The sequence below is a fragment of the Taudactylus pleione genome, unplaced genomic scaffold, assembly GCF_031769625.1.
Source record: "Taudactylus pleione unplaced genomic scaffold, aTauple2 ptg000121l, whole genome shotgun sequence".
NCBI classification, from domain to species: domain Eukaryota; kingdom Metazoa; phylum Chordata; class Amphibia; order Anura; family Myobatrachidae; genus Taudactylus; species Taudactylus pleione.
In genome coordinates, this window is record NW_028284523.1 from 6,742,518 (window position 1) to 6,760,658 (window position 18,141).

Here is an 18,141-nt window from a genome sequence, read left to right on the forward strand (position 1 = left end):
TCAACCTTTGGGGCCCACCTCCTCGGTTCTTTGTTACCGGACTTCCCAGCTCCTGCGAAAACAGCGGCTCTACAGGGGTCCATCCTTTCCCTTTTAGTGTCTGTAGTCATTGTTCCTGTGCCATCTTATTAGCAGGGAAGAGGCTTCTATTCCAACCTCTTCTTTGTTCCAAAGTCAAATGGGTCTTTCCGCCCCACTTTGAATCTAAAATCGCTGAATATCCATCTTTGGATTCCCAGATTCAAGATTGAATCCCTCATATCAATTCAATCTTTGGAACCCGGCGACTTCATGGCGTTCTTGGGCATCAAGGATGCTTATCTACACGTCCCAATCTGGCAGGGTCATCAGTCCATTCCCCATTCAATTCCAAGCTCTACCGTTTGGACTCTCGATGGTATCTCGAGTATTGAACAATGTGATGTCTGTCATGGCCGCTGTCCTCTGTCAAGAGGGGGTCAAGGTTTTTCCTACCTTGATGACCACCTCATCACAGCCAAAACACCGTCCACCTTGGATGCTCACCTCCAGTTATCCATAAATTTGTAAGTGCTCACGGTTGGATACTGAATCTCTGAAAGTCCTCTCTTGTTCTGGCCCAGCAGATGGTCCACCCCAGAGCTTTTCTGGATACAAGATCACAACGTATCTGCCTGTCAGTAGACAAGATCTCGGGGGTTCATTTGCTTGTTCAGCTGCTTCCTACAGTCTCTATCCATCTCTGCATGAGAGTTCTCTGCAAACTGGTGTCGACTTTCGACATGGTGGAGTTTGCTCAGTTCCACAATCTGGTATTTCAGAGGAAAGTGTTATCCAAATAAAATGGGTCTACCCTCCAGATTTCGCTCTCAGGTCATCAGTCTGTCTCCCCGGACAAGACCGTTCCTTTTGTGGTAGTTGTTCAAACATCACTTGAACAAGGTGTGTCCCTTTTCAAATAACGTTTTAGACTATTCTTACAAATAGACACTAACCTCCGGGGATGGCGTGCAATAAGCTTTCACACAACCTTTCAAGGTCGCTGGTCTTCTCAGGAGGCATGCCTCCCTATTAATGTTCTTGAGCTTTGAGCTCTCTTCCTGGCTCTGGTACAGGCTTGTCACCTTCTTCAGGACCTCCTGGTCAAGGTCCAATTGGACAACACAACTGCTGTCGCTTACATCAACCACCAGGGGGGCACCAGAAGTGCTCAGGTCATGAGGGAAACAGCGCAAATTATGTTCTGCGGCTAAAAGCCTCCTCTGGACATATTGGCAGTCTACATACCCGGAGTGGACAACTGTGAAGCTGATTATCTCAGCTGCCAGGATGACCTTTCCGTGGAAAGGTCCCTTCATCCAGCCCGTTTAAACTTCTGGTGGGGCCAACCAGAAATCGACCTGATGGTGTCTAGATAGAACTACAAGGTGGACAGGTATGGCGCTCGTACTTTGGATCCATGGGCTCATCTTGTCAACGTCCTGTCAGCTCCAAGGGTGTTCAAAATGGTCTAACACTTCCCTCCCACTGCTCTCATTCCACAAGTTCTTCGCAAGCTCTGGAAGGAGTGTGTTCTGTCAATTCTGGTAGTTCCCTGTATGCCTCATCGTTCCTGGCAAACAGATCTTCAAATGTTTGTGGCCCCTCCTTCGTGTCTGCCTTTGTCCAGACCTTCTCAGTCCAGGTCCCTTTTTGTTAACACAAAATGCCAACTTTGGCTTTGACGTGGCTATTGAAACAGCCTAAAGGCGAGGAATTTCTCCGATGCTGTGGTCTTGACCATTCTCAATGTCAGAAAATGTCTTCAGATTTACCACAGGGTATGGAAAGCCTATTTCACTTGGTGCAAACAGGCGTTTTCTCATTCAGTGTTCCGGCTCTCCAGGCTGCTGTCGTTCCTCGATTTGGGATTTAGTCTTCCCCAAAGGTTCTGGTGTCTGTCCTTTTTTTATTTTCTTTCACAAAAACTTGCGGTCATTCCTGCTATCCAGACTTTCATGCAGGGGATCTTGCACATTCAGCCCTCCTTTGTGCCTCCGGTGGTGCCATGGGATCTGGTTTTGGTTCTTCAGGTGCTTCAGGAGCCTCCCTTTGAGCCTTTAGAGTCGATAGACCTGTGGTCTTTGACTTGGAAGGCTGTTTTCTTACTGGCCATATCCTCTGCCAGGAAGGTCTCCGAATTATCAGCCTTGTCGCATCGGTCGCCGTTTCCAGATCTTTCACCAGGACCGCACAGTCCTCCACACACATGCGCAGTTTCTCCCAAAGGTGATTTCTCGTTACCACGTTAATCAGAAGATTGTGGTTCCAGCTCTCCCTGAAGGTGAGCCCGGCACTTCGGATCCATCCTTTACATACCATAGATGTGGTCTGTGCTCTCAAATAAATGTCTCCAGGACTAAGGACTTGCGTCACTCAGATGCTCAGTTTGTCCTTTTGATGCTCACAGGCGCAGATGGCCTGCATCAAAACAATCTATCGCCAGGTGGATTACTGCTTATGTTTCCAGTTTTACACCTGTCCCTGAAACGGTCAAGGCTCTCTACTCGGTCAGTGGGGACTTCATGGGCAGCTCACTGTGGTGTCTCAGCTGTACAACTTTGTAGAGCTGCTGCCTGGTCTTCTCACACCTTTATTAGATTCTACCGCTTTGACACTTTTGGATATCGCAATGCCTGCTTTGGTCGCAGGGTGTTATCTACCGCACAAGAGACTAAGGGAAGGACCCTTAGGGACAGCTATGGGATGTCCCCAAAGTCTCCAGTGTCCCCCTATTGGGAAAAAAGAGAAAATAGGATTGTGTCCTTACTTGTTTAATCATTTTCTCTGATTCGATGGGGGACACTGGACACCCTTCTCTGTCGCTCCCAGCATTTTTTTGTGGTTGTCAGAGCTTGTGTGGGTTACAGCCACCCATTGTGTCAGTGTGTGTTGTGACTGCCTCGCTCTGTTGTGACTGCCTCCTTCTGTTCTTCAGCTTTGTTAGTATAACTGGCTGGCAGGGGTGAGGCATAGAGGGGGGAGTAGCTGGTGCCAGAAGGATTTTAACCTTTTAGTGTGCAGACTCTCTCTCACATGCTATACCTCCCAAAATTTCCAGTGTCCCCCACTGGAAGAAAAAGAATAACTTTTAAAAGGAACTTGAGTATGGACCCAAAGAACTAGTGTAATATAATGATTGGATAAGAGGTAAGGCAAGCACATTACTAAAGTTAGGTATAAACACAAAATCCAGTTTTTTTTTGAGCTGGGCTCCCAAATGTTCTTAGTCCCCATACAGTTTTTTGCCTATAGCATTGCATATCTGACAGTTATGTGACACCCTCCCCAAACACATTCTGGATTCTATTGCACATGTTGCTAAATTCTATTAGAAGAAAGGAAGTATGGAACTACATAACTAGCCTCTTGAAATCTGTACTTTGTAACCGCTCCAGCACCCTGTATATAGGCAATCTCGCATTCAAGATTTTACTTGTTGAACAGAGAGTTCACAGCCTTTTTTCTCGTGTGAACATTTTATTTAGCGTTTTTAGAAGAATATGTCTACAAGAAAAATGTGATCAGTTGATAGTACACCCTGTCTGTTTATTTTATGGCCTCCTAGTGGGCATATGAAGATTTGTTTCCCAGTCCCCTACTTCAGGTCTATCAAATGAGTTAAGTGTGTCTTGTTTCTCTTTATAGAGTTTATGCCGTATGTGTTTCAAGTAATGTCTCTGCTCCTGGAAATGCACAAAGATGACATCCCCACGTCCTACATGGTCCTGTTCCCTCACCTCCTACAACCAGTCCTGTGGGAGAGAACAGGAAACATTCCTCCTCTGGTGAGACTCTTACAAGCCTACCTGGAGAGAGGAGCTAGGACAATAGCGACCAATGCCTCTGATAAAATTGTAAGTTCATGTCTGAATGAGTCAGTTATGTGACCCTGAGCGCACAGGGAATACTGGGGACAAAGAATGCAGGTGCACACTATTTACTAAGAACAAGGATAGTCAAAATAATCCTGATAAACGCTACAATTAACGCTACAATGTGTTCGTATTAGGCATGTTAAGGACCCATTTTATGGGGTTCACCTTGACGCGGTGGATGGGCAAACATCACTCATACTCCATGTTAATTGTAGAGTTTATCAGGATTAGTTTGACTATCATTGTTCTTAGTACTTAGAGTGTGCACCTGCATTCTTTTTTTTCCCTGTATTCTACTACAATTCTCAGCATGATAGCGCCTCTTAATTTTAGAAATAGGATGTGCAGTCAAAGCCCTCTCCCCTTTCGACTAGATTTGTGTATATATTGTACACTTGAAGGCTGAGACTACTGCTGGGTATTTGCACCCAACCCATCTGCCCTTAGGTGTTTTTAATCAGTACAGGTTCCTACACTGATGTCTACATATTACAATGGGCACTATTATAGGTAAGTCCTGGATAAATTGTCCTAATGTTATTAGGGATGTCAAGGACCTGTCTTATGGGGTACACCTTGACACGGTGGATGGGCAAATTTTTTTGGCCAAACATGTACTAAGAACCTCACTTAAACTGTACAATTAACATTGAGTATATCAGGATTATTTTGACTATCATTGCCCTTAGTACTTAGTGTGCACCTGCATTATTTGTCCCCTGTATTGTACTACAAGTCTCAGCATGGTAGCACCTTTTATTTTTAAAATTAGGGTGTGCTGTCCAAGCCCCCCTCCCCTTAGCACAGGGAATACTGAAAGAGAAGCTGTCATTTCACAATAGAAATTTTGTATTTTTTTTTTAATGGTGAATGCTTTATTTCATTAATTAGAATGTATGGTTGGATTGCAATACTCTATCTAGAGAGTCTACAAACCATGCAGGGCCTTGATGTATCCAGTATGTGATATATATATATTGAAGATAGTGTTTAAACCATTTTTGTTATTTGTAAACTGTTTGCAGCCCAAATAGATTGATTTCTTCCTCTCTCCATAATGGGACACAGGGATTGTGGTGGGGTATAGGCTGTGCAGAAGAGTCTGGGCACCAAACAGTCTTTGACACCCTGGCAGCCCAGGCGGCATGGTCTGTGTTACCTTGACAAATAGCCCTTGTGTTAACATGGTGAGGGGTTCACTGTGTACCCTTCTACTTAGCCCCATTTGTGCGGCCTTACATTCATTGCATTTCCCTTTTTTTTTTCTTTTTTTTTTACACACATCTGTTGCTACAGCTGTGTGGGTGGGGATTGCCTTCGACCCTGCCATGTCCTCTAAAGCAGAGCACCTAAGGAGGTGGGGCCTCCTGTGTTGCGTACATATAGATCTTGGTCTCTTCCCGCAGGATCCAGTCCAGGCTGGTCACTATATCCGGTGCTGCACAGATACAGTGAGAGGTCCCACCCACAGCCTCAACCAGGAGCCAGCTTAGGCTGCCTTTCTGTCACAGGTAATGTTACAGTTGGTTGAGCATTTGACAACCCACTCTCCTCCCCTTCCCCCTATGGGGGCCCACCCTGCCATGGTTGTGCCGTTTAATCTGCAGCCACCTGCTTTGGAACTACCATGGTTGAGTTCCTTCTCTGTCCAGTACAGGGTTTAGCGTAGGTGTTCGTCTCCTTCCACAGATGCTGGATAAGGACCTTCCAAACGCAGACCAACCGTCTAGGCGGGAAAGTTCAACCCCCCTCCCCCTCCCAGTCTGGTTATGCTTTGGACTCCCGAGTTTACCTTAGACCTTGAGTAGATCGGGTCCATTACTTCAGATGAGACCTCTGGCTTCGTTACTGGTGTGCCGACACAGATTATAAGAAGGCTCTTGAGGCTCTTCCTTATTCTGGGAACATTCTCTTTGGTCCTGAATTGAACAAGATTATTGCCATGCTGGCAGCATCTAAGACAGCATTTCTACCTTCTGCATGGGCCACTTGTTGCTCTTTTCGTCTGCTTGGAAAACCCAAGGGACAGTCTTTCTCCATGTTCCAGCGTTCTTCCTCTAAGGGCTCTAAGCCCCGCAGCAAACAACCCTGGGCTGCCAGATGCCCCACCACCAAGCCTAACAGGGCTGGCCTCCACCTGGAGGACCCCAGCATGGAAGGTCGGCTTCTGCTTTTCTCAGAGACCTGGATGACGACCACGACGGATGCCTGGGTACGTGGTGTGGTTTCCCAGGGCTTACGCTCTAACCTTCCAACAGTCCCCTGGCCCATTTTTTTTTTTTTCCACAGGCCTTCCAGTGGATCTGGGAAAAACAAAAGCACTGCTGGATACCATTCACTCTTCTAGCCTCCAAGGAAATTATTCCAGTACCCAAGGCTTAGAGAGGCAAATGCTTTTATGCCAATCTCTTCTTGGTTCAGAAGCTGAATTGTTCCTTTCGGCCAATCCTCAACCTAAAGTCTATCAACCGCTTCTTGCCGGTCCCCAAGTACTGCAAGGAATCTCTGCATTCCATCATTCTGATGCTGGAACCAGGGGATTTCATAGCCTCCTTGGACATCCAGGATGCCTACTTACATGTTCCTATTCGGCTCAGTCACCAGTACTTCCTCCGGTTTGCGGTCCAGGAGGATCGTTACCATTTTCGTGCATTGTCATTTGGCCTTTCATGACAGCTCATTTGAGGCGCAGAGGTGTCGAGATTCTGCCTTACCTGGACGATCTTTTTATCCTGGCCCAGTCTCCGGGTGTCCTCAAGGAACACAATTATCTGGAGATGGATCTTCTCCAAGCTCACTGGTGGATCATCAAATTGAGAAATACTTCTTTAACTTTTTTGGACTCCAAAGTTCAGGGAGTCTATCTTTCGACGGACAAACTTCGGGACCTTCAGGACAAGATTTACAGGTTCTTGCATCACCTCAGAGTGTCTATTCACTCCTGCATTCACTGGTCTCCACCTTCGACATGGTGGCATATGCATAGTTTCACTCCCGGCTGCTTCAGTTGGGAGTTCTGACTCCATGGAACAAATCTCATCAACAGATCAAGACGCAGACAATCATTCTCTCTCAGAAGGTCCTTTAAGGGTCAGTGGATGGTTCAAGAGAGCCGCCTTCCTGTCATCATTCTCGAACTCCAAGCTGTCATCCGGGCTCTTTGTCTAGTGCAACTGCTTTGCCAACATCGTCCGGTCCTGGTTCTGTCTGACCACGTGACTGCAGACGCCTACATCAACCGTCAGGGGGGCACTCGCAGTTGCGACGCCTTGAAGGAGTTGAGTGGCATTCTCAGCTGGGCAGTTTGTCATCTACTGGCTCTGTTGGCGGTCTTCATTGCAAGTGTCCAAAATTGGGAAACTGACTACCTAAGCTGCCAGGACGTTCATTCAGGCTCTTCAGACTTTTCAGCTACTGGTTCATCGCTGGTGTCTACCGGACATCGACTTAATGGTGTCCCGACACAACCACAAGCTGCTAAAGTATTGTTCTCGCACCAGGGATTTGGGAGCTCTTATGGTGGACGCCTTAGCGGTTCGCTGGGTCTTTTGTCTCTTGTACATATTCCCTCAGATCTTGCTCATTCCGTGGATTGTCCGCAAATTAAAACTAAAAGGCGGCACCATGAGCCTCTTAGCTTCCGACTGGCCTCAACGGGCTTGGTACGCGGAACTTCAAGGTCTCATCTACGCTCCCCTGCATCTTTTGCTGAAGCTAGATCTACTGTCTCAGGGCCTGTGCTTCCATCCGGATTTGGCCCATCTTGCGGGGTCACTCTTGGGCCAAGGGCTTTTTCAGGACAGTTATTCATACCATGCTTACAGGCTGCAAACCCGCCTCAGCTAGGATTCATCACCGGGTTTGGAGGATTTACTCCTCATGATGTTTGGTCAGGGGCCTTAACTCCATGTCCTTTAGAGTTCTCTCCTTCCTGCTAGCCGGTCTGGATTTGAGCCTGTGCCTTACATCCCTGTGTCGTTCAGGTGTCGGCCCTTTTGGTAGTCTGAGACATTTCGTTGTTGCCTGATGTCAGAACTTTCTTTCAGGGAGTTTTTAACATGCAGCCCCCTTTTGTTCCTCCAATGGCTCCATGGGACTTTGGCCCTCATTCAGAGCCACTCGCTATTTGCGGTCGTTCGTTCTAAAACTAGGGGTGGCTATTCAAATGAACCGTTCGCTGTTTGCGGTCTGTTCACGCCTCTATGTCTGAACGAGCGAACAAAACTTGCGTTCGTTTTTTGGAAAAATACGCCCCCTGGCCGCTCGCATCCTACGTCATGTCCGCTATTTATTAGATTAATCGAGTACATCGACAAGGGTATGAACTGCTCACTATTCTTGGGGTTGGTGTTTGCTACCACAATTTTGCGAGCAGTTCTGACTATAAAATAACCCAGTGACGTGGTCCATGATGCTGCTGTTTTAAATATGCACACCCATAAAACGCCCGTTTTGACCTTTAAGCACGCCTGCGTTCTGATCTCCACTCCCCATTTTCAAGCACCTTCCCCTGTTACCACCCACATACGCCTCTTTCTGTCAGTCAAAATAGCAGGCATTCGCTATTTTGCGAGCACATGAATTTCGGCCGCACTGACTGGTTAGCGCATGCGTATAACGATCCGTACGCATGCGCAGTTGGGCTAACATCGTTCGGAACGAACGAGCGGCCGCTTACGAGCGGCTCTGAATCAGGCCCTTTGTCTTTAGTGCTTCAAGCTCTTAAGTCTTCTCCCTTTGAGCCATGAGAGTTGGTGGACTTAGAAGAATGTATTCCTTCTGGCCATAGCGTCGGCCTAAAGACTGTCAGAGTTGCATGCGCTGTCGTGTCGCTCTCCGTTTCTGGTCTTTCACTCGGACTGGGCCGTTCTCCAGACCGTGTTAGGCAGCCTTCTGAAAGTATTTTATTGGTGCCACATCAACCAGGAGATTGTGGTTCCGGCCTTCCGGTCACCTGATTCTTTGCCAGAGGAGGCTTCTTTGGATCTGGTGAGGGCCCTCCGGATCTGTTGAATGCAATAGGGATCTCCGTAAGTCAGATTCCCTTGTTGTACTCTTGTACTCTATGGCTTTCAAAAACTGGGCTGTCCAGCTACAAAGCAGACCTAGGCCTGATGGCGCCGTTTGACCATCCGCCACCCGTACGTGGCAGCGGACCTACCTGCCCCGGCTGTGGTGACTGCTCATTCCACCAGGTCGGTAGTGCCGGGGTGCCTCAGCAGAGCAGTTCTGCAGGGGGCGGCTACGTGGTCTTCTGTCCACACGTTTCTCCGATTCTATTCCTTTGACGCCTCCGCAGCCTTTGGCCAGACGGTTCTCTGTCAATGTTGGGAGAGTCCCCTTCCTTAGGGAAATTGCTTTGGGACGTCCTACAGTAATCCCTGTGTCCCCTATGAAGAGAGGAAGAAAAAGATTTATGTTCTTAACTGGTTAAATCCTTTACTTCGAGATCCATAGGAAACACAGGGCGCCTACCCTGATGCACCTGGTTTGTGGTGGTTTGTTCTGTTTCTGGTTCCCCTGTCCATCTCTTCAGTGTGTTTGGATCTGTGCGTGTGCCAGTCTTCCTCCTTCTCGCTCCTGCCTTGGGCTTGCTAACATAACTGGCCTGCCTGGGGCTGGGGGAGGAGCAGCCTGGACTGCCATGAAGTCAAAGATTTTAACTGTTTGATGCCCAGTCTCTTCTGCACAGCCTATACCCCAGCGTAATCCCTGTGTCCCCTATGATTTTGTAAATTTCCTTTCTGATTAGGAAATTATCAATAGTTGTTTTCTAATCTGTCTACTTGTCAATAAGAGAATCCAGTCGACGAATCTCAAATTCTCAGTTTTAACACTGGCCTTGGCTGAATGACTGAATACATAGAAGAACCTAGCTCATTTTTACTGTTTTACTAAAGCATTATTCTGCCACAATTGATAAGAGGATGTTGTATTTCTGACACTTAAAGCTGGGTACACACTGACGGATACATTGGCCGATCAATTGATCGGCCAATGTATCTGCTGCCTGTCGGGCAGTGTGTACCCGCGATATGTCGGTGAACGTCGGCATTCACCGACATATCGCATTGGCTGTGCTGCACAGCCGATGGACAGATATGTCTGCAGACATATCTGACCATCGGCAGGTGCCGAAAGCCCGTACACACACAGCGGCAGCCACGAGGAGGGGAGCGGTACACGCCCCTTGGTCGCCGGGACCTGCGGGCAGACACAGGTGATGGTGGTTCAGTGTTGTACGAACAACCATCATCTGCAGATATATCTGCAGATCACTCGATCTGCAGATATATCTTTATAGTGTGTACCCACCTTAAGCCTTAGTACAGCCTGGTGAAGATAACATGACTAGGAGGCAAGTGGTATATTACCCTTGCGGAAATCTGATTTCTGAATTATAACTTAAATCCCTGTATGAACTATATCAGTGTTATTATGTGATTAAACTGGTTTCCTGTGTTGTAGCCTGGCCTTCTAGGTGTCTTCCAGAAACTCATTGCATCTAAAGCAAACGACCATCAAGGATTTTATCTCCTGAACAGCATTATCGAGCACTTGCCAGTGTAAGTAACCACTCGCGTCTCGTGGCATGTGTAATCTTGTTGGATCTGGTTGAGTTATTGAAAATCTGCAGTGTGTGTGTGTGTGTGTGTGTGTGTGTGTGTGTGTGTGTGTGTGTTATATATATAATTTTTCTCCCTCTCCATTGTCTTTGTTTCTTATAGATTGTGCCAATTTGGTTGTGCAGATATAATAAAGAATGTGCCCTATGACTTGATTAATGTATTTAAAACTTAAACACATGTTGAAATGGCTTCCTTTTTAGATCATGCTGTCAGTTTGGTTATATAGTTTGGCTACTAATACTCTAGCACCAGACGATGTCAACTGCGCACCTCTGTGGAAACCGCCATTGGGAGAATTTTAGAACAGACATTTTAATAAATAAAACAATTTAAAACCACAATTAAAATACAGTATAACTACAAATGGCCGGTGATTTAAATTATACTGCAAAAATACATGTATAGCAACCATATATCAACTTAATTAATACAGTAATTAATTGTTTAGTTATCTCTATGTAGAAATCAATTTTGAAATAATATCAACTGGTACGAAGTTCATTAATGACTTGGCATGTAAAAATTTATTTTTAAAAGTCAATTGTAGGTAGGTAGGTCCAGTTCACACAGAGTCCAACAATGTATTAGGAGAAACTGTTACTAATAAGCTAATGCTAAATACTATTACTTATGGAAACTTGGTAACTTTGTTGATGTCCCAGAGGATAAATCCACATGGCAATAAAACATATAATACTATGGTAGTTTTTTGGTCTTGCTTTTTAAACACTACTGTAATCCTCATCTCCCGGCTGCTGGAGATCCTATTATGTTGCACTACAGGAGGGCTGCGCAGTACCATAAATATGTAAACATATCCTTACCTACCAGCTGCTTGATAACGAAACCTACACTTTAGGGAAAACCGTCCCATGTGTAAATAAGCAATCAGCTTAATGAACACACAGGGAAATAGAGCAGTGGTGAAAACCTGTTTCAGTAATAGTCTGCTGTATGAGTGTTGTTTCAAATGTTTTTTACCACTGGCTTGTGGGTTAGAATCTGCATTCTTCTATATTGCTCCTGGACTCCTCCACCAAGAAAGCTCCTGAAGCTTCTGCCACACCACTCTGAAATTGCTAGCTTCATATCCAATATGCTGACAGCCATCTTTTGTCAGTAGATGCTCTCTCTGGTTACTATATGTGTTAGTACACTTCATTTGCAAATTGTGAGCTGATCAATGCAATATTCATCACTGTCCATCAGCGACATGGTGCTTTTTCATTAGGACATTAGAAGGTGAATCACCTGGCAACTCGCTGTAGTCTTTGCAGAGTAGACACTCGATGCTAAAAAACGAATACTGTGTATTACACAAATGCTGAACTTCTAACACTTTTACTTTTTGAACTTTAAACTGGGTAACGGATCCTCTTTTTAATCTGTAGCTTCATGTACAATCTTTGTCCTGCAGTGAATGTGTGGATCAGTACAAGAGACAGATCTTCATTGTGCTTTTCCAAAGGCTGCAAAACTCCAAAACCACAAAGTTTGTGAAAAGTAAGTTATACAGGATGTGCCTGATTTCCTCTTATCAGTACTTGCATTGCATGGTAAAATGGCTCTAGATTGCATTGGATATGTGGGTGGTAGTGGGAAAATGTTACTCTCCCCTGCACTGGCTTAGACCTTCCCGTAGGTCAGGAATTGGCTGCTGTAGTTGAGTATGTGTTTGGAATGTCCTTTTACTGTAATATCCATTGTGGGGCAGTGAGCTATGGGGTATAAAGGTGTAGGTATTAGTTTGGGCATGTTAAGGGAAAAGAAGTTCTGTCCCTTCAATATAGCTCAGATGGGCAACACCTCCTCTTCTAAATACCAGCACTTTAGTAAATATACCACTAGGAATCCCATTACATGTTCAGTTATTCTTAATTACTTGGTTCACGTCTTGCCGCAGTGACACAGTCTTCACATAGTTTGTATATCGGTCAGTATCAACAGTAGCCCATGCATGGGTATCTGTAGCACCTTATGTTACCTGTAAGATCGGTTGCTAGTATCTGTCAATAAACATAATACTTTTTTTCATTTTTACCAGGTTTTTTGGTGTTCTTAAACCTTTTTTGTGTTAAGTACGGAGCTATTGCCTTGCAAGAAATGGTAGACAGCATCCAGCCCAAGTGAGTAGATGCTTTTAATAAGTTTCCTCCCTGCCACTAAAAATGAATTGATGGCTACACGGTTGTTGTATCCCAGGGAGCGTTGGGCACTTATAGTCTGGATAACTTGCTAAAAAAGGGTTTGAGGTCTGTAGACATTCCTGTGGATATAACCACAGATGGAAATGCCATTAATGTTTTCACAGTATTCAAAAAAGTTATTCGTCTTCTGCAGCTTGAAAGGTGAGATTATAATTGTTTTCTGGCTTTAGTTTATTACATCAGGAATTATTTTACCACTCCGAATATGTTGAAATTAGGATCTGTTGGGGTATCATATCATGAATGTTGTATGTGGTATGGCGATAAGTCTTTTTGCTTTGCAGTGTAGTAAATTAAATGGTATGTTCTATTCAAAGCTCAATGCACAGATATAGTGTAGATATTTGTAAGCAGATGATGCTGTTCTCTTATTTACCTAATATACCATATATCATGATCTGGAGCACATGCTTATCTTATCACAGGATGTTTGGAATGGTTGTGGAGAAGATAATTATCCCAGAAATCCAAAAAGTATCTGGGCCAGTTGAGAAGAAAATCTGTGCAGTTGGCATTACAAAAGTGCTGACGGAGTGTCCCCATATGATGGACACTGATTACACAAAGCTGTGGTAAGGACAGACTACACTGACTAGTAGCCTTACTAGTAGAGGAACAATACTACCAAAATGCTCATTTTAATTTATTATTTGACTGAAATTTTCCCAGTTCTACAAAGAGTAACGAACATACACTGTAAAATTGCCCAAATGGTAGAGTCTGGGACACCTGCAGCCTACGTATGGAGTGCACTACATTAATCTATTAATTACATCAAAAACTGTCACCAAATTGTAAATATTATGGCACTGCATATATTTATATATTAAATACATCTGTGTAATATATTTGTCCGCAATATTTTCTCCCTGTTTGCTTTAGGACGCCTCTATTGCAGGCTCTGATTGGTCTCTTTGAGTTGCCTGAAGATGACACTATTCCTGATGATGAACATTTCATTGACATTGAAGATACACCTGGTTACCAGACAGCATTTTCCCAACTTGCATTTGCTGGCAAAAAAGAGCACGATCCTATTGGAGAAATGGTTAAAAATCCCAAAATCCTCCTGGCACAGTCTCTGTACAAGCTATCTACTTCCTTCCCAGGCCGGGTAAGACCGTTATACAGTGATCTGGAACTATAGTAAATATAAAAAAATCTAGTTGTGCCTCTAGTAATAGTTGGTACCACAGTTTGAAAGTGTGAAGCTCCGCTCCACCCCCACCGGACCTCCATTTTTTTTATTTGGTACCTTCGAGTAAGGTACGTTTTAGCTAACTTTTAGCTTTTAATTTATTTTTCCTTCATGTTACACTGTGCCTCAGTCCCTGTTTGCTGAGCTCACTGCACTTGTTAGAGCGGAACATAGCTGCTGAACATCTTCCCTCTTGCTCTGCGACTGGATCCCTGGGTGACTCATTGCTTCTCTGGCTGAACAGTGCCCAGTGCTCTACCATAACAAGGACATCCGGAGTCGGGTAGGGTAGCCACAGCTTGCCCCTGCGGTAACGTTGGGATGCTATCTGGCCACACTGTACACCTGGTACATAGCATCTCTAAAGGTAATCCTGCGACCGGATCCTGCAGCCGCTCTGCTATGCTTTTACTTATCTGTCGGTTGGAATTTGAGCATCACTGCCGTTCCCTCTACTGCTTGGCATGGTGGCTCCTCCCCCAACCCTACTTGGCAGGCTTCAACAGACACTCCAGCGCCGTCTTTCCCTACTGACCTTGGGGTATGTAGTTGAAGTAATCCATTGCACCAAACAGCTACAGCTTTCAAGCCCCCATCATTCACAGGACCTCCTCCCTATATACCCAGCCACAGGCATTCCGTTATTATGTTTGGTGCTCGGCAAGTATCCAGATGTACCTGTTATAACAGCGGTCCCAGGCTTTTTATTTTTTGATTTACCTTAGTTTTTTATACTACTGGGTTGAGTAGTACTAGGCGTCCAAATAGGATGCATGTACAACGACTCCTATTAACATAGAAACATAGAATTTGACGGCAGATAAGAACCACTTAGCCCATCTAGTCTGCCCCATTTTTAAACATATAACCTCAACCCTTATTGATCCTTACTTCTTCTGAAGGATATACTTATGTCTTTCCCATGCATGTTTAATTTGCTGTACTGTCTTAGCCTCTGCCACCTCTGATGGGACACATACCTCCGTTGATGCCGAAATGCCAGCTCCTGCAATGTTCCCTGGGGATTTTGGTGGGTCACAGCGAAGCTTAGCTAGCAGCGACGCTGGGGCCCGGACTGCAATCGGATCCAAGGAGATGACAAGGCGATTCCTCATTTTCGGGGAATTGTGTGCTGCAGTCCTGGCTTCCGGTGTATGAGACGCACCGGAGGCTGCTGCTAGTGAGGGCTCGCGAGCCCTCTTATTGGCTGACGCCGGGGATGGTAGTAGACGCACTAGTAGCGTCTACTACTGTGGGGCCATTGTACCCGTGCCGTTAACGCAGCTTAGGGGAGATGGGGTGTGGGGTTTTTCATTTGTCTTTTCATATTTACTTGTGAAGACTGTCGCATTGCATTTTTACCTTATTCCTGTGATACATTGTTATGTCTAAAGGCATGGGGAAGCACCTGCACAAGAACCACCTTGGATGGCCTCTTGGTCTCAGGCTGGTGTCATATAAATGCTGGTGTCATATAAATCCTGTTCGGCAGGCCTCTCGGCTCAGGATTTCATATAGGATGGTTTGTGTGCTCCCTGTTATAGGAGACAGCTACCTCACCAAATCCATTATACCAGCTAAAAAAGGGCATTGTTACTTTTATACTTATATATGCTAAGCATAAAAGGAAACAAGAGTTTATGCAAGTTTTTATTTTTGTTTGTTATAACTATCAATGCTATTGCTCCATTTTTACCCTCAACTACCAGGTGTGAAGGGCAGTGGTTCCCAAACTTTTTCAGGCACTCTTAGGGTCTCCTTCATTTTTTCAAGGCACCCCTAATCCAAATGAATTACCTGTAGTACTGCCCTTTATGTAGTGTCCCCTGGTGTAGCGCCCATAATGCAATGCCCCCTGTAGTAGTGCCCCTTATGTAAAGTCCTCTCTAGTTGTGCCCATTATGCAGTAGCCCCACACCCCTGTGCAGAACTTACCTGACTGGAGTTCACGCTGGTGACCGCTCCTCCTGCTGTCACTCCCACTGCTCTGACCTGGATCAAGCTGGATCCAGCAGGCACACATGATCCTCACAAGTTCCCAGTGATGCATTGTGCCGGACCGTGATGTCACCTGCGCACTGCATCACTGGGAACGCTGAAGAGATCAGAGACTTCCTTCGCCCCTGAGAACTTTGGAGCCAGTGTTCCAGTTACTGTGGGAAAGTTGATCGCGATCTACCAGTGGGAGCTACTGGTAGATCGCGATCAACGTTTTAGCAAGGCCTGTAAAAAAAAAAAAAAAAAAAACCCAGCAGCTTCCCTCCGGCCATGACCCTGGTGACAGAGAGGCACACAGTTTGGGAACCACTGGTGTAGGGGTTAAGTTGTACTTTACTACTACTTGTGAAGACTGAGCTGCCCATCCCCCTCTCTCCTAATTAGTTGGAGATGCTCAGCTACTCCTATGGCCAAGGTATATAGCACAGAAATCCTACCAACTTTTCTAAGTTGATTCAGTGCCAATTTGTAAGTATATTTGTTTGCATTGCACTTGTATCCTACCAATGTAACTGCAATTTAGTGCCTATTTGCAAATATATTTATATGCATGTAGTTCTAGCCAAAAACTTGTGTTTAGGTAGTTGATTTTAATGCACATTTGCAAATATATATATTTTTTTCTCTTTTTTTTTCTAAGCCCCCAACTGCCTAGTGATTAGAGTGTACTTCACATTTAGTTTTATCGGTGAAGGAGGTCATTGTTAACCCTACACTTGTTGTAGATTATTTGCAAATATTTCCCATGTCTCAGGACAAAGGTAAACGGAAGATAATTGTTGTCCCTGTGCTGGTTTCATGTAAATCCTGTACAGTAGGCCTCTCAGGTTTTTATACAGGATGGACACAACAGCAGTTCACCTTGCCAGCACCTGTTCAGGGGTCACCTTGAAGGTCCTCCTGGTCTCAGGTTATGACGCAGTTAGTGGACCGCTTATCAGCCCCCACAACTGCCTCCCACTTTGGTTTTCCCACAGTGATTACAGCCTGTTATGTTTCCTCTTCCCATACATCCTTCCTGGATGGAGAATTATGTACACTCAGTTCAAAATCTGACTTTTTAGCATCTACCTATCTGTAGAGGGTACAGACGAATAAGACATCAGTCTTTTAAGCATATAAATGGACTGCACCATCCTCTCAGTCCATCCTGCTTTCAGATTCTGATCTGTCATCTGAGGAGGCAGAGGATACACAGGTTTTCTCCCTCTGGGCTAGATTACCTCAATCTAAATGGCTCACTGAGGTTATGGGGGGGAAGCATGGAACACTCCAAATAAACTGTTACAGATTCCAAGATGGACTAATGTCTTTTTACCCTCTCATGCAGGGAAAGTGCATTAGGTGTGAAATCCACAGAAGGTTGTTGGCACAACTCCCTGCTCAGTTCAGGGGGGATAATCCCGGTTCCTTTGGCTATCAGGGAAGGAGTTATTACGCAGATTTGTGTTTGATTCAGAAACTATATGGGTCTCATCTCTCAACAGGTTCATCCATGTGCCCAAGTTCGGTATGGAGACCCTGAGGTCAATTATGCTGGCAATAGAACCTGGGGATTCAGGGTTCCCTGGATATACAAGATGCATATCTGCATGTACCTATTGCATTATTCCACCAGGGGTTTCTGAGTTTTGCTGTTTGTTAGCAACATTACCATTGCCCTGTGGTCTGTCCACAGCCCCTCGGGTGTTTACCAAGATAATGGCAGTCATGACTGCTCTCCTCAGAAGACAAGGAGTCAGGATACTGTCATACTTAGACGACTTCTTGATATTGGGTCTTCTCCAGCAGACCATTGCCTGACGAGCAGACTGGACTAGCAAATTGCTCCGCAATTGAAGAGTGTCAGTTTACTCAGCAATACAGGTCCTGGAGTCCATGGTATTCACCTTCGACATGGTGGCATATGCTCAGTTCCATTCCAGGTCCTTGCAACAATGGATTCTGTCTCATTGGGATGGTCCGTAGCATTGGATAAGGTCTCAAACGATCTGCATCTCGTCAGAGGTTCGGCTCTCACTCACATGGTGGCTGCAGACAACTCATTTAAACAAGGGTTGCCTTTTATGATTCCCAGATTGGGTGGTACTCACCACCGGTGCAAGTCTGCAAGGATGGGGTGCGGTGACAGGTCATCACACCTTTCAGGGAAGATGGCCAGCTCAGGCAACCATCAAGTAGGCACACGAAGTCCGGCAGCCATGAGGGAAATG

General features: G+C 45.4%; 1 protein-coding gene across 2 annotated transcripts in view; it reads left to right on the forward strand.

Moving 5' to 3' along the window:
• CSE1L (chromosome segregation 1 like) overlaps positions 1-18,141 on the forward strand; it is a 119,698-nt gene that overhangs the window by 93,116 nt on the left and 8,441 nt on the right. For both annotated transcript variants that reach the window (XM_088472171.1, XM_088472172.1), the window contains exons 20-25: positions 3,667-3,875; positions 10,365-10,462; positions 11,943-12,028; positions 12,570-12,651; positions 13,158-13,304; positions 13,615-13,846. In XM_088472171.1, coding sequence (XP_088328297.1) covers positions 3,667-3,875; positions 10,365-10,462; positions 11,943-12,028; positions 12,570-12,651; positions 13,158-13,304; positions 13,615-13,846 — 854 coding nt within the window. The remainder of the gene's footprint in view (positions 1-3,666; positions 3,876-10,364; positions 10,463-11,942; positions 12,029-12,569; positions 12,652-13,157; positions 13,305-13,614; positions 13,847-18,141) is intronic.